Genomic DNA, 22,265 nt, shown 5'->3' with positions numbered 1-22,265 from the left:
CCAATCTCGTCAGCCCTGCGTCAGTGACCTTGGGTGCGAAGGGCAAGCGAAAATTTCCGCATGGTAAAAAGCTTGTAAACACCCACCTACATTGTGAATAGTAATAGCTATCTTTTTTATCTGATCAGGTCCACAGAAATGGAAAAAACTTGTTTGTATCCCGCCAAAATCTTGCTCGCGCTTGCCTCTCGCTGATCATACAGTAAATTTCTAAACGCTATCAATCTCGCCATCGGAAAATTTCGCACTCTTGTAATTGAATAAAAGAGTGCGTTATAATTCATGCAAGTGTAAGTAAAACCACCTACCTTTTTTATCCATAGTCGTAGTCGACTCCATGACTGTTGGCACAGGACCTAGATGGGAAGAAACTTTGTCGCATGAGCTTTCATCACCATGCACAATGCTACATATTTTTGAGCTGGTGAGCACAGGCAAAAGTATTTGTAAGGCTTGTGTGCTCCACATTGCATGAAATAGCTATCTTATTTCGTGCACGTCCAATCAAAGTCTACGTACGCGGTATGCTGACAGCTTTGAGAAAGAAAACTTTACTGTCACTGTTATCGGTGGTGACTTAGCCATGCTGTATCTGCATTAGTTGATGCACGTGTCTAATCCCATAGCTTATCACCTACGCCCAATGCCCTGCAGATTCGCGATTTCCTTCGCCATTCAACGAACTCCACTGAATAAAATTCTGCCTTCTAGCAATCTCGCTTGCCCTGTGCAATGTATCAGTGTCCTCGGGTGCTATGTGCGAGTGAAAATTACGACGTGGTAAAAAGCGCTTGCGTGGCTCAGTGTATCAGACTCCTGCGCACAGCGGGCCTGTGTTCGATCCCGGTGGGGACCGGGTACTTTTTTTCTCATTTCTGCTGATAGCGGTTACGGTTACCACCGCGAAACGAAACAGCTATTGAAATGAACCCATAACAGTTTCCGCTGTAAAAAGCTACCGGGTGGGCCGAGAGAAGCACCTGCTTCCCCCCCCCCCCCCCCTTCGCTCCACCTTCTAACATTATGGCAAGAGCCACCTACCTAACCTATTCGTACCTTCATAACCAGGAACCAATACGGTTGCTAATAGGCAAACTGAGTTCTGTATCCCACCAGAATCTTTACTCGCACTTGGCGCACGAGGCCATCACATCTCGCTGAGCGTAGGGGAAATGTCTGTATGCCATCCATCTCGCCATTAGATAATTGCGTGCTTTCATAATGGAATAAACATGCCAATCATATGCCAAATATGTCAGTTATCGGTGAGGACTTGCACATGCTGTAGCTGTGCCTAAGTACGTGTGTCTAATCACATAGTCTATCCAGGGGCGGATCCAGATTTTTTCTGAGGGGGGGGGGGGGGGGGGGGGGTCAGCGTCCGTCACTGATGATGATGATGATTGTAGCCTTGCTTATTTACCGAAATTCACCGTTTCTGCTCACGACAAACCCGCGTTTTATACGGCTAGAGCAACACCTGTAGCCCGCCGTGGTGGCTCAGTCAGTTCAGGCGTTGCGCTGCTGAGCACGAGATCGCTGGATCGAATCCCGGCTGCGGCGGCCGCATTTCGATGGAGGCGAAATGCAAAAACGCCCGCGTGCTTGCGTTGTAATGCACGTTAAAGAAACCCAGATGGTCAAAATTAATCCGGAGCCTTCCACTATAGATTGCCTCATAATCAGAACTGGTTTTGGCACGTGAAACCCCAGAAAGAGGAAGAAGACCTGTAGCGAAGCCAGGTATCGGTTTCTCCGAGACCATAGGAAAAGGACGTTACCCAATACAGCCATGTACATGGCGGCTGTGCCTGATAATACAGGGTGTTCAAAACTAAGTTTTATGGTTTTCTTAAAATTAGGCACTGGGAGGCACACGAAGACCACCGGTACAAATAAGTTATGTGGCCAGGGGGGAACAAAGTGAGATGATAATTATCGCTGTGAGCAGCCCAATTAACTAAAATTGAACAATTATTTTTTGTCGACTGCAGTAAGTGGGTATGTTTGTATTGAAAACTTAGAGGCAGTCGTGTTTCTACACAGTATCAGTCGGAAGAATTATTCTAGCGTGTCCGTGCTCCGAGATATCCGACTCCAAATTTCAATTGTCGTACTGCGCAGAATTATCGAGTCGACGCGAGAGCGTTTTATGCTTTGTGTTGCTGTGGAAGGGAGGCATTTTCAACATTTTTAGGGCATTGACATCTTGATGGGTGAAGTGTTGTCATGAGATTTGTGCATGACAACACCAAACTTAAAGCGGCAGTATGAAATATTTGTTAGCATAGCTAAAAAGGTTTCTGCTGTTGATGGTGCAGTTGTTGCTCATGATTTCAATCAAACTTACCATACTTGGAAATCAGCAGTCACTTTATTTGCGTAGCCCAGGCAACGACCATGCCCGGTCGTCTAGTCACCATTACGCACACGCACTGCCCTCCGGCTTCTCCGCTCGCGCCATTATCTCGGCATGGCAGCTGCCGCCATCTTTACAGGCTGCGCGGTCGCGTGTTACGACAGCGGTTACGGGTTCTTCGATTTTTTTTTTCATTTCGCCAGCCGTGAGGGGAAGGGGGACAGTTATTATCTTTGCCAATGCCTCCGCCCCGTTGTCAGACTCAACGCCTCACGCAAAAGCCGCGTCACATCAGGGAGGAGCTTTGCACCGATCCTCACTCTTGCAAGTTGCATGCGTAATCGTGCGACCCACAATTAAAATATGGAGTTGGATATCTCGGAGCACAAACATGCTAAAAGAATTCTTCCAAGTGAAACTGTGTGGAAACACGACTGCCTCTTAACTTTTGAATACAAACATACACACTTACTGCAGTCAATAAAAAGTTAATTATTCAATTTTAGTTAATTCGGCTGCTAACAGAAATAATTATCATCTCACTTTGTGTCCCCCTGGCCACATAACTTATTTGCGCAGGTGGTCTTCCCGTGCCTCCCAGTGCCTAATTTTAGGAAAACCATAAAGCTTAATTTTGAACACCCCGTATATCTAGTCGGTATTGTTTCTTAAAATAAAATTTGGCATGATCTGTTGCAGGTTGGTTATAAATTCGTAAGCACGCGTCCGTTCTTGGAGTTCTATTGGGACACCTTGATTTCCTTAAGAAGATCCTTGTGTTCGGCTGAGACACCTTCGTTTGCTTTGGAGGACTAACTCCCCTTTTCTCAAACAGCCCTCGACTCGAAGCTCTTCCTTCACTCCACCTTGTTGAGCACTGCGCCGCCTCTCGACTGATAAAGACGCGACAATTCTAAAGAATTCCCGTGAATGATCGTGAAGCTCAGTGACCACTTCTTTGGAGGGATGGCGGTGCTATCTTTCCTCTTGAGTCGAGGTGTTGTGTTGACTAGAGGAACGTTCTTGAATACGGGCGTAACGCCCCGCTCCAACGCGGCAACCACTGCGCTGGGTGTTTACGATATGCGAATCACCGCGTATGAAGACTCACGCTGGGTGTTTACGATATGCGAATCACTGCCTATGAAGAGTCACGCTGGGTGTTTACGATATGCGAATCACCGCGTATGAAGACTCACAACCACCTACAAGAAGAACGATGTGGCGTGTTAGCCGAGAGCGCGATCCAGCGTCTTCATGTTTTGTTTCCCACTCGACGTCATCCTTTTACAAAAAGTGCGCATCTGCTCCCGTTTCTCTTAGTTTCTCTAACCACGCGACGCCATCCTAGACCCGCGCGCTGGCGTTGGCCGCTGACGTCACGCTCCCGCGAGAACGCCCACTCAGATAAAAGGATCCGGCGGGTTTGAGCCTCCTATGCTTAATGTACGACAATAAAACTGCGAAGTTACAATGAAAAACTTGTAGCGTACGAACGGTACTGTGCTCGTGCTGGATATTGTCAACGTGCAACTGTGATCACAGTTTTAAAAAGTTGCCTATGCGTAGTTCTTAGTTTAGCTGTTAGTTATTATTTATATTTATTTATTTATTTAGTACATACTACAGACCACATTGAGGTCCTTGCAGGACGGGCAGACATTGAATACAAGACATATACAGTATAATATATGCACACACACACATTATATATATACACATATATATACATATATATAGACTTTACAATTATATATTGCTCACAGAAACACTTCGTGAAAAGATAAAAAACGCAATACCTTAATCAATCTATGGTGCAATTAACAGAACGATGTAAAAAGAAAAAAAAAAAGGCTAGGGTATTGCGCACCAAAGGCAAGGGAGTTTCACAGTCAACGACTTGCCTTGCTCATTCTACAGCAAGGAGAACACATTCTATGCAAAAACAAAAACAAAACAAACAATAAAACAATATAAAAGAACTTACATACAACGCATTCACATGTTGTAAGGGGCGGGCAGCGAATTCCATTCAGAATAAACACTTCAGCGAGAGATCTCTTTCATTAAGTAGGTTGGTCGCGGAACCGATGACATCCAATGAGGCAACCGATGACACCCCGAGGGGGAACTAAGTTAATCAGGTGCGAAGGCGCTCGCGCGCACATCGGCGTGCTTGGCAAAAGGGACGTCTCCTCGTTCATTCGACGCCACCAACGGGACGAGTCAGGCACAGCCGGCGCCAGGAGGTCCAAGGTGTTCATGAGAAAAATTAACTACGGCAACTTCGCGACACCACACCCCTACGGAATACAACTAAGCTTGTGAGCGAGCTAGCTTTACTTCTACATGGCTGCTACCACTGGTACTCGCGAAAAATACTTTTGAAGAATGCTGGTGGCCATATTTTTTTGCGACAGGGCCATCCCCCTGTCAGCGAGGGGGCGATGCAGAAATCTGAGGGGGGGGGGGGGGGGGGTTGGACATCCGGCCATCCCCCCTGGATCCGCGCCTGAGTCTATCACCTACGTCCAATGTCCCGCAGATTCTCAATTTCCTTCGCCCTTTAACAAATTCCGAAAATGCCACAGAATGAAATTCTGCCTTCAACCAATTTCGAACGCCCATGTACCTTATCCATGGGTACACTTATTTTGGGTACGTGGGTACACTAATTTTTGCATGGTAGCAGGTTCCAAGCAGTATGGTTTCTAATAGGAAAAATGGGTTCCGTATCTCGACAAATCTTACCTCGCCCTTCTCACACTAGGCCCCAATAAGTTCTCACTGAACGCAGGGTAAAATTTTATACGCCATTAATCTCGCCATAGGAAAATTGCGTGCTTTCATAATTGAATAAAAGCGCCATTCTATTTCATGCAAGTGCAGGTAAAACCACCTACCTTCTGAAGCCGTTGTCGACTCCTCGACCGTTTGCTCTAGATGTGGATGGGCAGAAATAATGTCTCGTGAGCTTTCATCACCATAAAACATAACTGCTACTGATTTTGCACAGGTCAGCACAGACGAGTCATTTGAGCCAAGTTCCGAGTAAAATGCCTCACGCTGTCAGTCGGCAGAAATTATTTGTAAGCTTTATTTTGTGCTCCACAGTGCATGAAATAGCTGCGGTGTTTTACTTCGTGCACGTCAAGTCAAAGCCTACGTGCGTGCTATATGTTGACAGCATTAGGAAAGAAAACTTATGTCAGTGTTATCGGTGGTCACAGTCATTATTGATCTGTGCAATAAGTAGAAGTCTGCACATGTGTAATGTCCTACGTCAAACGTCGTCCAGATTCGTAATTTCATTCGCCCTTCAACGAACTTCCACCAATCTCGCCTGCCCTCTAACATGGCCTCGGGTGCCAAGTGCGAGCGAAAGTTTCCGCTTGGCAAAAAGTGACGTTACACTTCGTGAACGTGGGGGACGCGCAAGCGTGTGATTGCTATAGAGCACACGAAGCTGTCGGCACTTGGTGCGCCTGGACGCCTACACTGTCCGCATCGCAGATCGTATTACACAAGGCTCTCGCGCGGTCGTGCCACATTGAGCAGCCACCAATGAACACCCCCCCCCCCCCCCTTTTATTTTTCAGGGGAAGACGAGAGATAAGTTCGAGAGATTTTGGCGGGATACAGAACTCAATTTTCCTATTACCCTTCTAGGGGCCTGGTAAATAGTGGGACTTCTATACGTCATCAATTTTGCTATCGGAAAATGTACGCTTTCATAATTCAATAGAAGCGCCATGCTAATTCACGCAAGTGCAGGTAGAACCACCTACCTTTTGTTGCTGTTGTCGCTTGTGTCTCCTCGATCGTTGGCTTAAGATCTGGAAAAGCAGAAATTTTAGCTCGCACTTCGCACCCGAGGCCTCTGGTGCCTCCAGGTGCCTTGATCCTCCGCTTCTTTCACGGCTTCGAACTAGCGTTCGCTGATTGCGCTAGCTAGCCAGCTATATACGCTTACGCCCAAGAAAGCTGTTTTGTGCGCTGGACAACTTTCAGACACATAGGCTTTTATTACGCAACTGCTTTTAAAGTCCACCTATTTACCAGGCCCCGAGAAGGGTAATAGGAAAAATGAGTTCTGTATCCCGCCAAAATCTCTCGAACTTAGCAGACGAGGCCACAATGTTCTCTCTGAGCATAGTGTTTACCTATGCTCAGAGAGCACATTGTGGACTCGTCTGCCAAGTTCCGAGAGATTTTGGGGGGATACAGAACTCATTTTTCCTATTACCCTTCTAGGGGCCTGGTAAATAGTGGGTCTTCTATGCGTCATCAATTTTGCCATCGGAAAATGTACGCTTTACTAATTCAATAGAAGCGCCATGCTAATTCACGCAAGTGCAGGTAGAACCACCTACCTTTTGTTGCTGTAGTCGCTGGTGTCTCTTCGATCGTTGGTTTAAGATCTGGAAAAGCAGAAATTTTAGCTCGCACTTCACACCCGAGGCCTCTGGTGCCTCCAGGTGCCTTTGATCCTCCGCTTCTTTCACGGCTTTGAACTAGCGTTCGCTGATTGCGCTAGCTAGCCAGCTATATACGCTTACGCCTAAGAAAGTTGTTTTGTGCGCTGGACAACTTTCAGACACATAGGCTTTTATTACGCAACTGCTTTCAAAGTCCACCTATTTACCAGGCCCCGAGAAGGGTAGTAGGAAAAATGAGTTCTGTGTCCCGCCAAAATCTCTCGAACTTAGCAGACGATGCCACAATGTTCTCTCTGAGCATAGTGTTTACCTATGCTCAGAGAGCACATTGTGGACTCGTCTGCCAAGTTCCGAGAGATTTTGGGGGGATACAGAACTCATTTTTCCTATTACCCTTCCAGGGGCCTGCTAAATAGTGGGACTTCTATACGTCATCAATTTTGCCATCGGAAAATGTACGCTTTCATAATTCAGCGCCATGCTAATTCACGCAAGTGCAGGTAGAACCACCTGCCTTTTGTTGCTGTAGTCGCTGGTGTCTCCTCGATCGTTGGCTTAAGATCTGGAAAAGCAGAAATTTTGTCCCGTCAGCTTACATCACCGAAAAATATAACTGTTACACTTTTTGTGCTCGTAAGCACTGACAAGTAATTTCCACCAAATTCTGAATAAAATTCTTCACGCTGTCAGTCGGATGAAATTATTTAAAAGGCTTATTGTCTGCTCCACATTGCATGAAATAGCTATTTTACTTCGTGCAGGTCCAGTTAAAGTAGACGTACGTGATATGCTGACAGCTTTGAGAAAGAAAACGTCAGTGTTATTCGTGGTGACTTAGTCATGGCGGATCTGTGCATAAGTAGATGTCTGCACATGTGTCTAATCACATAGTCTAATCACGTTCAGTGTCCCGCATACTCGCAATTTCGTTCACAATTCCAAGGAATGTCAAAAATGCCATGGAATAAAATTCTGCATTCTAGTAATCTCGCCTGTCGTGTACCATGTATCAGAGGCCTCGGGTGCGAAGTGAAAGCTAAAATTTGCACTTGATAAGAAAAGCTGTTTTGTGCGATGGACAACTTTCTGATGAGTAGCTTCTATACGCAATCAGCGTGTACCAGCAACAGATCTTACAAGGTCCAGAGAAGGTTCCTAATAGACAAAATGTGTTGTGTATCCCGCCAAAACCTCACTCGCGCTTGGCACACAAGTCCACAATATATTCTCGCTGAGCGTAGGCTGAACTTGTACATGCTGTTGCGTCTGGCGGTCTTTCGGGAACAAGGAGGGCCTCATCGACGGGCGTGAACATATCAAGTGCACTTTACGCTTGTTGTTTCTCGCGGCCGGGAAGTTTCACCGTCAGTCACCTGGGACTGATGGATGAGCAATTAGGTCCCAGACTTCAATGGGTCCTCGGCCTCGTGCGTAGCTGAAACGGCAACGTCGCTCTAGGTGTGTTTTCGTATTCAGATCGAAGCGGGCGAAGCACCAGCGCCAGCCCGAACTACGACGAGGCCCGGTGCCGACTGTGACGCGCCAACCTGGAGCCCCCGAACGAGACAACAGCCACCACCCTCCCTGGAAGTGGTGGCTTCCGCCAACTGACCGCTACGGAGAGGCGACTCTTGCAAGGGGCCAGCGTCTAGCATTCCCGAATGTGGCTCCCAAGGTGTCAACCACTGCCTGTGTTCAGGGCGACCAGGCAAGATTGGAGGTGGAGCCCGGCGCGAAACGATGCCACATCATGGGCATCGAACTGTGTTTCCTCGTCGAAGTGAAAAAGGAAAACTAAAGGGACACAAACAGCCGGACTTGAGTGTTGTAAGGAGGCTCTACCATGTAGAAGACACTCGGGGATGTAAACACTACAACATGCAAAGATGTTAGCACGTAGACGGCTCCAATATCACGGAGCCCTTCTTGGAAAATATGTACATTTGTATATAAAACCAGTTTTGTGATCTCACTGGACTTCTCCCGGCACCTGGCACGGAACCATCCACGGAACCTTCGTGGCCGCTCGGACTTCCGCTTTCGCAACAATGCCTTCAATCTGAACCTAATTTTTTTGAGAAACACAAACGTGTGCGATACCATAAAGTCGCGTTAGAATGGACACATGCCTTTTCTGCTCACGATCGGTCTGCCAATGATGGCTGAAGCGTAGTGATTCGATGCTTACGACCATCGTATTAGAGCGACAGCTCTACTACTCCAGGTACAAACCCAGAAAACGCCTCGTTCTGTATATCTGACGTTCAAGCTCAGCCAAGGTAAGACTGGGACTTAAGGCCCAACCGCATGCACGCGATATTCAAGCGACAGCGACAAGCGACGCGACAGGCACACCCTGTCACGCTGTCGTGTCGCGGCGTGGAGCAACCACATGAGCGCGACATCGCGAAAAACAGTAGCGACGGATTTACATTGTTGTGCGAATAAATGTTATCGTGCGCGCGTAAAGAAATCTCAATTGTATCAAAAGATCAACGTTTTATCTAGACTTAGCTAAAACATGCTATCATCCCCAGTGGAAATCCCTCCCATGCCGCCAGCGTAAAATGCCGTGGCGCCATTTGTTGAGTAAAACTTAAAACACTTTCTCGGCTCTCGGTGGCCTCTCAGGCCTAACAGCGTCAAAACAAACAACCGATCTCAATAATAACGGCAAGAGAGTGCCGATACTTAGCCCTCAGCTAGCGATGAGGTGAAGCGATGACTGATTGTACTGTTTATTTTTTGCTGTCACAGCAGAGAGCAAGTTGCAAGACCGAATTCAGATCGAAGCGGGCAGACTGATTGCTGCCATGTTGCGCAATCGCTGTCCCCAGAGGATGTCGTCGCGCTGACTTCCGGGCGACAAGCGATATTTTCTGGCTGGCCAGAAACCGGCGACGTGACAAGCGACAGCGACGGATCACCCCTCCGCGACGGCAAAACCTGTCGCTCGTCGCCGTCGCTTGTCGCTGTCGCTCGAAAATCGCGTGCATGCGGTTAAGCCTTTAGTCTGCCACTACCGGCGGCTGCTGCGTACGCCGCGTGGGCGCCCATATCTTGAAAGCGATCTGCGATGTGTGCTAAGTGCACAGAGTGCTGGTAGCTTCGTATGCGCTGTGCTTTCGACGCTTAGTTCGCATTGAAGCGAGACGCAGCATTAAGGTCAATTCGCTCGCCGCTGCTGACGCGCATATCAGCGTCTGCGTGTTGTCTTGTGGTGTAATTGTAGATGCGCTAGTTGCTGACGGCGCCGAGCAGAGTCTTTCCCAAAGCAAGTAAAACCGTGCTATTACTCGACAAACTTTGTTTAACCACGTTCAACGACGGCATTGCACAGGTACCGGGGAGAAAGGAAACCATAGTGGCCATTTTTCTTTTTCCAAATGCCACACTCGAGATCATCGAATCCCTCAGAATTGCAGTGCCACAAGCACCTCACGCATAGAGACGACAGCAGTGAGTCTCCCCACTCATAAAAGGCCTGGACTCCCTCGCCACGGCGTGAATGCCACCCACGGTGGCACGTGGCCCAGATGGTGCCCAAGGCACCGCCACATCGCCACCCGGACACAGGTTAGTGACGGCCAGACTGCTACAGACATTTGTGTGGATGAGTGGTATGCCCAGCCGTGTCCACTGCGTCAGCAAAAAGTAGTTCTTCACCCGCCCTAGCCGACTTGTGGCAAACAGACCCAATTGCTGCTATTCAGGAAATGGGTAGGGGTTTTCCAGCCTAATAGGAAAAATTAGTCCTGTATCCCGCCAAAATCTTCGCTCGCACTTGGCACACGAGGCCATAAATGTTCTCGTTGAGCTTAGGGTAAATTTCTACATGCCATTAATCTAACCATCGGATTCTTGCGTTGCCACATCAGTCCATTATACCGAGGTGCGGGCTCAGCTGGCAGAGAAGCTGAGCGACGCCGTTGGGACATTATCAAGTGAGTCGATGAGCACAGCTCCGTTAAATAATCCCACCATGCAGGTCAGCGAAGCCAGGAGTCGGAGAAATTCAACCAGCCGTCTGACACGCAAATAAAGCACTTTTAGACTGTATTCTTTTCTTGGCAGAGTATACAACACCAATGAACAATAGAAAACATTCTTCCAATGCCGAGCTTTGTCAGTGATAACGCAAATTAACTTCTGCGGAGGTACTTGGGCCAGTTTTCTTGCACATTCTTCATGTAGGGCTGCTGCAGGTTATAATCAACTAATTGCACGGTGGTTTGATGAATATGATCAGACATCTGATTTCTTGCGATTGCCCACTGCCATAAGATTGCATGCACCAACTCTGCTACCAGTCAAGACAACAGGAACGTTCGTTGTGATGCGACGCAGTCTTGGCGTAGTGAGTCACATCAGCCACGGCGGCAAAAATCCAGCGGTTACCGGAGGATGCGATAGGAAATAGGCTTGCATATCTGTACCCACAAATTCCAAAGGAGCAGATGGGCACTACACAGGTGGCAGAGGGTTTAGGGATGTCTAACCGTTTCAGTATTGCCAACGTATGTACTTGGTGACACTGTATAAAGCGACTCTTGATGCGGTCGTACGTATTGTGCAAAGTAAGTGGCCAACCGTCACGTCATTATGAAAATCTAATACAGAATCGAAGTCAGCGAGGGACTACCGGAACACATCGGTTTGCTAAAGTAATGAGCTATCTTAACTTTAAAACTTCAGATTTGTCGTCTTTAGTGCGCACTGATTGTATACGGGTAATTGGACGTACACTTGTTCGTTAAGCAGGATGGTGTCGAGAAGGTTGAATATAAAGCATGGGTATTTTACAACGTTTGGCAGCGCGACAAAGCGTTGGCATCTTGACACCTACTGAGCTAAGTGACAGTGTAGTTGTACTCCTGCAAACTCAGTACCCTACGTCCTAGCCATCACAATTGTTAAATGGCAGCCATATATTTAGGGCCAAACTTTTTGTATTGACTACACGATGGCAAAGCATTAACGTTTCGTGATGGGGTAGTTTCGCTCAACAGAAAAATTACCGCTCGCATAGGCTACGGCTTCCACTTCGGACTCGTTTCCGCGTCAGCAGGGCAGCGTCGATCCCATCTACTTGGGACAATGTGTAGTATGCCAGAGGCTACTAGAATGGGTGGAGCACTTAGCCCTGACGTGAAGCGTCGCTTGAGGATCTTTTAAGGCGGCTTCACTGTATTCTAACCTTCAGGCGCGTGTCTTCTAGCTACAACCGAAGACTTGTTTTATTACGCGTACGACCGCCGAAATTCGCTGCGTGTTCCGCGTCGTATTTCGGCGCTGTAGCACGCTTCTGAGAAGCTCAGGCACGCTATGCCTTGTGCTTCATGGTGAATTAAGGATGTGTTATTCATTGAAATCTGCAGGGCGTCTCTTGTCGTAATCTGATATCTTGCATTGACGCTCAAAGCTTCGCCTAATCCCGATTCCGGCAATGAGCGGATGGCTTACATATTTTTGCACTCGAGCCGCTTCAAAAACGACCCCAGTATTTTCTGCAGTCGCAAGTGCTAAAGCCGAATGCGTCATTTATAGGACACGGATAATTAACGCACGCTCATTCGTGTACACCGTAGACTAATATTTTCATATATACTCTGCAGGTATCAACACAGGCAACCAGTAGTTCAGCTTGAAGGGAATCGCTGTGCTCTTCCGATATATAAATTAGTCCGATATATAATTAGTACTGTCAACATTTGGTTAACTAGAAACTGGCTAGGTTGCATTAGGCGAGTGCCACTCAAAACCTGGACTACATAGTGCCATAAACCTCGACCGAATTTCTCAAAGATAAAATATATCTTTGAGAAATTCGCTCGAAGACATTCGCTCGAAGAAATTCGCTCGAATTGAAGACTTGTTATATTACGCGTACGACCGCCGAAATTCGCTGCGCGTTCTGCGTCGTATTTTGGCGCTGTAGCACGCTTCTACAAGCTCAGGCACGCTATTCTTTGTGCTTCATGGGACGGGGAAACAGTCTCTCTGAGAAACAATCCGAAGCGGCGGTAACCGCTACCGCACATTCGAACCCAGCGGGGAACTTTACCCCAGGAAGCTTTATCAGCTTCGATGAGGGCAGCGTTACACGTGAAGCGCAGCCTCCCAAGGAGACCCTAAATGACGCAAACGGCATTTCTCTTGTAGCGCTATTTCACTACCGTGCGCTACAGGAGGGGAAAGAGCTTTATGGCGGACGCAGTACCGCGCGCCCCTATTGTGGCGGTAAGAGCAACATAACTACTCAACTTACCTTGCCCTAAACAAGCCTAGTGCGGTGTAAATGCTGCGACGCTGGAAGCTGGTAGTAGGTGAAACATTACGGCTCGTTCTGCCGTTCAGCCTAAGGGCAAAGCAACTGCTACGGTGCACGCAAGCAAGCCCATAGGGGAAATGTGGATGACCCAGCGCCACAGGAATAAATCTCGAACCATTTGTACTGAGTCAATTGAGTGGAAGAGTATTCAGCAGGAGGGAGTTTTCAGATGCACGTCGGTTGGATGTCTATTCTAATAACGTTTTTTTTTTTTTTTATCGGTTGTGGGAGCCGGGTGGCACGGTTGCAGCGCAGAAAATTTAGCTGGTATTGCTGTTAGTGCGCAGCGCTCAGAAGCTGGCAGTGCTGTGAGCGCGTTTCTATCCTACCTGCTAGGTTCTGATAGTTTTTTGCTGAGGTACATCCCCGCTGGGAAGGATACACGTGAGTCCAATGCGGCGATTCCACATAGGTTGAGAGGAGCACTAACACTGCTTTCACGATACCTGCATCAGGAAGCATTCGAGCGGCCTTAATACTTGGCATAACTTGTGCCACTACCCTGCCTGACCGCTCATGCAACGTCTGTGTAGTGATGTGATGTGATGCTGTGTAGTGGACGTCCACCTGGGCTTATGCTGATTGGCGACCGTACTGAGTGCCAGTAGCCAGAGTCTCCGTTCGGGTTCAAGCTAAGATTGATCATAAGGCAGGTGCATGTCTGATCTCAAACACTACTCCGACAGAGAATTAGTGGCCCGAGGAGAACGCACTCCCGCCCCGAAGGCAGAGGAATTGGTTGGCACAGCTCGACGACCGAGGCCAGTGACGTGGTACAACTTGTAATTCGGTAGAACTAACTATCCTGATTGCAGAAGCGATTGTGCGTGATATCGGACGGGACACTCCTTAGAAATCTCGCGTGCAGCCGTCCAGAGCGAGCACGCGCTTTCCCTTTGGAAGACGCGAGAGCGGCCGATAAGTTGTCGCAGCCGCAGACAACCCATCGGCAGCCATGCAACAACAACCAAGCAGAAAATACTTCAATGTGGATACAAACACGCAAGCCGTAAACAGCCAGCAATGCATTCCACACAAGTAGCGGCTACAGAAAGGAATCCTCCAGCCACTAGACAAGAGGAAAGAAATGCAGCACACGGCTTCCGGCCCAAAATCATGAAAATGGCGCAGACTTCGGCGAACCGCAGCACAACCCTGCAACTGAGTTTCGAGCCCGGCTATCAAGCAGCCAGCCCCTTGCGTAAGTGACACTTCGCCTGCAGGCGCAAAGTGAACCACTGCTGTGCAACATGGTGAAAGCCATCGTCCGGAGTGTGTCCTTGCCGATATTGCGTGCCGAAACCCGTGAGAGCAGCGGAGGCATAACTACAGCGAAAGCTGCGTAGGGAAAATCAGGAATATAAGTGTTCGATCCTACTAGAAGGCTACGACACATCAAAAAGTCTGCTTTCCTACACAACTCGAGGCTAACTCGGCGATATCCCACCAACATAATCGTGGCAGCTAACAAATCTAGAGGACCTTTCACCAACGCGGGCCCAGCATGTTCGACAAAACAGGCGCCGCTACGGATAATCAAGGTGACATGGACCCAGCGGCCTTTTTGCCTCGGACACCCCGTTATCAACCGTCAAGCTGCTCTGCACCATCATGCCCCGTTCCGGCCTGGCTCTCCGACTACCTTCACGGCTACCGCGCGAGGTCACCGACACATGGCGCTGTTCCAAGGGGGAAGCACGCCTCTCGGAAAAGCCCCAGGTGACTGTGACGTGTTCGCTACTCGAAGGCGATATTGCAGACGGGGGGAGAGGGGTGGGGAATGCACGTCCATTCCGGACTTCGGCCGAGCGCAGTTATCACGCGAGGCTTACGCACGCCCTCGTGAGGGTAGCGGGGAGAGGGCACCTTCAGGCGCAACAGCAGGCGCACGAATTTTGAGCGACATGCGACAGGTGACGAGCGACAGGTTTTTCCGTGGCCATGGGCAATCTGTCGCTATCGCTTGTCGCATCGCTTGTCGCCGGGAAGCACGGTGTATAGAGTATATATCTTACACCGTGCCCGGAAGTCAGCGTGGCGACATCGGCTGGGGACAGCGATTGCGCCTGGTCCGCCTACTTCGATCAGAATTCGCTCTTGCAACTTGCTCTTTGCCATGAAAGCAAAAAATAAAATCAGTCATCGCTTCGTCTCACCTCAAGCTCAGGACAATATATCAGCTCCCTCTTGTTATGATATCATATTCAAGCTAGATTTCGATAAAACGTTAACCTCTTGGTACGTTTGCGATTTGTTTACGAGCGCACGATAGCATTTATTCGCACAACAGTGTACATCTGGGCCGCTATTTTGTAGTGATGCCTTTAAAGTAATGCATTTTCGCGCTTATCGTGCTTTGTCAGTGGTCAGAGCGAAGGTCCGCTCACAATATCAACGTTGATAACGCGAGCGGACCGTGGCTCTGACCACTGACAAAGCGCGATAAGCGCGAAAAGGCATTATTACTTAATGTCATCGCTACAAAATACCGGCCCTGGCTACTCTTTCCCGATGTCGCATTCATGTGGTTGCTCCCCGACGCGGCCGCACGGCAGGGTTTGCCTGTCGCGTCGCTTATCGGTGTCGCTTGAATATGGCGTGCATTTGGTTGCCGCTTTACGCCGCTCCCATGCCTTCAAAGCCTGCTGCGACATTGCGGCTATGGCACCCCGTTAGCTCCTTTCTTCGAACTGGGGAGACCTTTCCGCCGCTGAGAGAAGCGCAGTTCCCCCGATGCGTTTGCCTTTTCGGCTGACAAGCTTGCGACTCGTCGCAGCTGAACTCAACCGCAGACAACACCGCACTCCGTCCTTCTGCTGCGCCTGCACATTATAGTGAGTGAGTGAGCGCGGATCCGCGCTTGGCTGGTTCAACCATTTTTCCTCTTGTGTGTAACCTTCATTTAGCGGTTTTCGTCTAAGTCGTGCGGTACCCTCCGTCGTGGTTTTGTTTGTGTCTGTTGCCGCAATTGTTGGTGTGTATAATTAATGCCTTGGGTTAAAGACTAACCTTGTTATCCCGGCCTCAACCTGCCATGGTCGCCACACATTACAAACCGTGGATTAGGGGTCACCGTTCTGATAGTTACAGCTGCTGCGGAAATGCTAGCGAGCGAGTGTTACTGCACTTGCGCGCTGCGATCTAGAGAAGGGTCAAGTGCGCACGCGTGATGTTGAATAACGTATCTAATTACATGGTCTAATTACAAGTGGTTGCCGAATGCAGATAACTTTCAGAAAGTCATCTGAACAAATTGTACGCAATAACGTGGTAATAAACGCTTTCCTCCGGCGACAAAAATATTGAATAATACTTTGTCTCCAGAATAACTTGTTCGCTCATGGTACGTGTCGGTTTCTGTTCGCAGGTTTAACAAGCAACAAAAAGCAGCAGTCAGAGCGCTAACACGCAAGTGAAGTTTCTTCTAAGCAGCGAGCACGCTCATAAAGCAAATTAGTGGTAAGGCAGACGACCTCGTTATGACGCGCGACTTAGCTGGAGACACAGGAATAATTATGACCACCTGAAGTTCTTAAACATCTCCATCGAAATGGGGCTAGAATGAACTTCGCCACAGACGGAAACATTCGTTAACCTTATGCACGAGCTATTCACGTAACTGTGCTCGAAAGTACGCTTACCGTTATCCAAGAGATCAGTGGATTGGGTGGGGCTGCTACCGGTATGCGTCCTAACAATAAAAACGGGTCCCTAAAATTCTCCTCTGGAAATCAGTCGGCAACTTATTTGCATTTTTAAAAGTAGATTCTACTCTAAGCTGCACGTAAATATGTATTGTGAAACCCGCCGCTCCTGTATGGGACTCGCCAACAAGTTCTAAAATCTGCATTAACGAGGACATTAATAACGTTGGCAGCTATGTGCGTGCTACGTGGGAATCAAACTTCTACCTCGATAATGGAGCTCGTCATTCGGCAGCTTCGCTTGCGTCTTCCCATCGTGATTGTAGCTCCGGGCAATATACTTCGAGGGGGATGACAACTTTTTCCCTACCAACTGTGATCAGTTATCGAAACTTCGGGAAATTTATGAATAAGAAATAAAACACGTGGTATGATGGACTCGTAGCACATTTTGCCTCTTCGAAGTATTGAATTATTATGTACATTTAAGCGGTCTTGCGGTTGTGATGCTGCAGTCCGCAAAAGAAATTTACGGGACGCTGACCTAAAATTTAACCTCGTCGGTATGACTACCTTGCCCTGATAAATAAGGGCGATTGAACTCAAAAGCGGTAGGAACAAAATATATATATATATATAATAACCGACGACTACGATACTCCGTAATGCGAAATTTGAGCGTTTACCTCTAGGGCGCGATCTTGTACGCGTTCCATAATGGAACGGAGGCGTTCCGTTCCATCGAGCCGCACACGATTGGTCAATTTGAACCGCGACGTTCAAATTGACCAATCGTGTGCGGCTTGATGGAACGGAACGCCTCCGTTCCATTTTGGAACGCGTACAAGATCGCGGCCCTATACGCGTAGCTCTATATATCGCGACATGTTCATGTCGCGATATATTCAGGCAAGGAATTTGAGAGAGACATGTAGCAGAGTCGGCGATCGTCGTATATCTGATCTGCGGTTCAAGCGCGTAGGCTTTTATGAATGATTCGTCGGAGGTTCCAGTGTAATCGCTGGTACCACGTGGTTTCCCGAGTACTGCACAATTCGCTTCGCGCCAACAATCAAGATTAGAAAACAGTAGCAAGACCATGACAATCTAAACAGTGCGAACAAGACAAGCCCAAGCAAACTAAAAGAGCGCGAGCGAGAGCTGGCGCGAGCACACGATAGTACGAAAAAGAGCGGGTCTGGCTGAGACCACATAGGAGTTCGCATCGAGCGGTCGGGCTGTTCCGCATGAAACCAGTTACCCGCATGCACGTCACTAAAGCAGCCGCTCTCATTGGTATCCGCCGTTCAGGGCTCGTCAACAGCACTCACAAGGTGCAAATCAAACTTGTAGGTACTAGGATAGCTGCAATAAGTCCACCAACCTGGCATAGGTTTCTGTCGTGTAGTCGCTGCAGGAGAAAAAGAAGAAAAAAAAAAAAACAGGTTAAGCTTACAAAAAAATCACGAAGCCGTTCATATTAGCGCGTTAGTTAACCTGCATTTCCATGCAGCCCCAGTACCTTCAGGTCACGTGAGGCATGAAGTTTTCCCGACAAGAACAAACCGAAAGCCCAGTGCTCCGAATAGATTTCAAAAACGCGTTAGCGCTTTTCCACTGTTTTTTTCCCCGGTTAAGGTGTGCGCTTTTAAAAGCTTTCTGAAATACGATAATAACTAAATAGCTATTTTATTCGCTGTTTATTGAGAAAAAACATTAGTGAACAAACGCGTCCTGTGGAAATAATGTGACGGAACTTTCATGATATAGAAAAATTGTACTGAAATAATTAGACATAGGCTCCTAAGGCAACGCATTACTTCCTCAAAAATATAGACCTGTAAAACTAAGGTTTGCAATATCGGGTCGAAGCGAAAAATCTTAAATTTGCTTACCAACACGCAAAGTAGTTTAGAAGTTCTCCACTTAATTACTACAATAATTCACAGCTTTCGTTTGTATGAGAACGCTGTAACAAACTAGCCTCTATATTCACAGCTGGAATGAACTGCGCCGCTAACGAACACATTCGTTATGCACGAGCTATTCAACCAACTGTGCCCAAAAGTACGGTTATACACGATATCAGTGCATTGGGTGGGGCTGCTACCGGTACGCATCCTAATATTAAAAACATGTCCCTAAAATTCTGCTCTGAAAATCAGTCGGCAACTTATTTGTATTTTTCTAAGCTGCACGTAAATATGCATTGTGAAACCCGCCGCGCCTCTACGGGAATCTTTAACAAGTTCTAAAACCTCTGCATTAACGCGAAAATTGTTAACCTTGACAGGTATGTGCGTACTACTTGGGAATCAAACCTTTCTATCTCGATAATGTAGCTGGTTATTCGGCAATGTCGCTTGCGTGATCCCGTCGTGATTGTTAGCTCCGTACTATACAGGGTTTTTTTTTAGCTGCACCAAATTTTTAAAATTAGAAAAATATATATCTTGTTCACGTTATCTTTACCATTCGTCTGCACCGATTGGCGGCCTCCAGATACAGAGCAATTTCCGCACTTATGTGCGTAATTAGCAAAGTTACGCTAATTAACTTTTTAATTATCAACAATAGGTGACTACAGCAAATGAGTACTTTGGGGCCCGTCCTCGACACTACCTATCCCAACGATCAAATTTTCAATAGCGGAGTTCATGTGAGAGCTAAGCGACCAATTAGTTCCCCCTGGCAGTCTCCTTGAAACCGAAACTGGCCGCAAAAAGAGCGTCGTTGTCGTCGATGTCGCCGCCCCCCTGCCTTTCGTCACGTCTCCGAGGTAGGCGCCGGTCCGGCCCGCGAGCAGCTTGCGTTATCTCCTTGCTATCCGCGGCGTTCGCCGTCGACGCTACAGACTGATATAACGCCGTGCCTGTAGTATCTAAAAGCCCAAAGAGCGGGCTTCGCGCTACGGCGCAACGATGCGCCCGAAGGAATGACGAAGTAAATTTGGTGGCCCGCCGGCATTCAAGCGTTAAGCCAACGCCCCAAACAGCAAGGAGATAACGCAAGCTGCTCGTTGGGCCGCACCAGCGGTGACGTCGAAGACGTGACGAAAGGCTGGGGGGCGGCGGCTTCGACGACACAGACGCTCTTTTTGCGGCCAGTTTCAGTTTCAAGCAGCCTGCCAAGGGGAACTAATTGTTCGCGTAGCTCCCACATGAACTCCGCTATTCAAAATTTGATCGTTGGGCTAGGTAGTGTTGAGGACGGGCTCCAAAGTACTAATTTGCTATAGCCATCTATTGTTGATAATTAGAAAGTTAATTAGCGTAACTTCGCTAATAACGCACGTAAGTACGGAAATTGCTCTGAATCTAGAGGCCGCCAATACGTACACTCGTATGGTAAATATAACGTGACCAAGATTTACATTTTTCTAATTTTAAAAATTTGGTGCAGCTAAAAAAAACACCCTGTATACTTCAAGGCTGATGACAACTTTCCCCTTCCAACTGTGATCAGCTATCGAAACTTCGGGTAATTATTTATGAATCCGAAATTAAATGCGTGGATAAATGGACTCGCGGCTTAATTATTATTATTATTAAGTACATTTAGGCGGTATTGTGGTTGTGATGCTGCATTCCTGAATAAGCGTTTATGGGACGATGAACTAAAATTTAACCTCGTCGGCATTATTACCATGCACCGAGAAATGATAAGGGTGATTCAACTGAAAAGCGGCAGGAACGCAAAAATATTAACCGACAATTACGATACTCCCAAATGCGAAATTTTGTGCGCCGCTCTATACATTTTTTCATGTCGCGATATATCCAGGCCAAGAGACATGTAGCAGAGTCGGCGATCGTCGTATATCTGATCTGCGGTTCAAGCGCGTAGGCTTTTATGAATGACTCGTCAAATGTTCCAGTGTAATCGCTGGTGCCGCGTGGTTCACAGAGTAGAATTCGCTTCGCGCAAAGAATCGCATTACAAAACAGTAGCAAGACCATGACAATCTAAACAGTGCGAACAAGACTAAACTAAGCAAAAGAAACGAGCGCGAGCGAGTGCTGGCGCGAACACACGATAGTACGAAACGAGCGGTCCGGCTGAGACTAGATACGGGTACGCATCGAGCAGTTCGGCGAGTCCGCATGAAACCCAATTTCCCGCGCGCACGTCACTGAAGGAGCCGCTTTCATTAGTCTCCGCCGATCACGGCTCGTGAACTGCACTCACAAGTTGCAAGTCAAACTTGTAGGTACTAGAATAACTACGATAAGTCCACCAACCTGGCACAGGTGTCTGTCTTGTAGTCGCTGCAGGAGAAGAAAAAAGTCAGGTTAACCTTACAACAAGATATAACGAAGCAGTTCTTTCTTGGGTTTTACGTACCAAACCAAGTTCCGATAATGAGACACGCCGTAGTGGAGAGCTCCGGAATAATTTTGACCCTCTGGGGTTCTTTAACGTGCAATACAACACAAGCACACGGGCGTTCTTGATTTTGCCTCCAAAATGCGGCCGCCGCGGCCGGGATTTGATCCCGCGACGTAGTGTTCAGCAGCGCAACGCCTTAGTTGACTGAGCCACCACGGCGTGTTACGTATATAGTAGTTCATATTACCGCGCGTTAGTTAACCTGCATTTCCACAATGCTGCAGTACTTTCAAGGTCACGTATATGGCAAGAAATCTTCCTTACAAGAATAAACCGAAAGCCCAGTGCTCCGAATTTATTTCAAATGCGAAATTAAAAGCTATTTATTGGCTACTTGTTGAGGAAAACTGATTAGTGGGCGAACGCGTCCTGTGGAAAACCTAAAGTGAAGGAACTTTAATGATTTAGAAAAATTTTACTGAAATAATTAGACATGAGCACCTATGGGAACGCATTACTTCTTCGAAAATATAGACCTGCAAAATTTTAAGGTTTGTAAAACACTAGAGTAGAAGCGAAAAACTAAATTTGGTTAAAAATACGAATGTATTTAACATGTGCTCCACTTAATTACTAAAATAATTCACAGCTTGCGTTTGTAAGCGAATGCTGTAACAAACTAGCCTCTATATTCACAGCTAGAATGAACTGCGCCACCAACGAAAACATTAGTTATGCTCGAGCTATTCAAGCAACTGTGCCCAAAAGTACGGTTACCGTTAGAGATCAGTGCATTGGGTGGGACTGCTACTGGTATGCGTCCTAACAATAAAAACGTGTGCCTAGAATCCAGCTCTGTAAATCAGTCGGCAACTTTGCATTTTTCTAAGCTGCACGTAAATATAGATTGCGAAACCCGCCACGCGTCTATGGCAATCGCCAACAAGTTCTAAAACCTGTGCATTAACGCGAAAATTGATAACGTTGGCAGGTATGTGCGTACTACTTGGGAATCAAACCTTTCTATCTCGATAATGTAGCTGGTTATTCGGCAATGTCGCTTGCGTGATCCCATCGTGATGATGATGTATGGTGTTTAATGGCGCAAGGGACACGTGTGGCCAAAGAGCGCCAGGCCAGGGGTAACATTGTAATTTTAAGAG

At 47.6% G+C, this 22,265-nt stretch overlaps 1 protein-coding gene across 1 annotated transcript in view; it reads right to left on the bottom strand.

Moving 5' to 3' along the window:
* Positions 1-20,995: 20,995 nt before the first annotated feature.
* The window catches only part of LOC125947657 (uncharacterized), a 435,171-nt gene continuing 433,901 nt past the window's right edge, over positions 20,996-22,265 (bottom strand). Inside the window, exon 11 of the mRNA XM_049672850.1 lies at positions 20,996-21,041. Coding sequence (XP_049528807.1) covers positions 20,996-21,041 — 46 coding nt within the window. The remainder of the gene's footprint in view (positions 21,042-22,265) is intronic.

Source organism: Dermacentor silvarum, chromosome 8, assembly GCF_013339745.2.
Source record: "Dermacentor silvarum isolate Dsil-2018 chromosome 8, BIME_Dsil_1.4, whole genome shotgun sequence".
NCBI classification, from domain to species: Eukaryota; Metazoa; Arthropoda; class Arachnida; order Ixodida; family Ixodidae; genus Dermacentor; species Dermacentor silvarum.
Note: the sequence above shows the minus strand (reverse complement) of the source record. Positions and strands in the feature narration are given on the sequence as shown.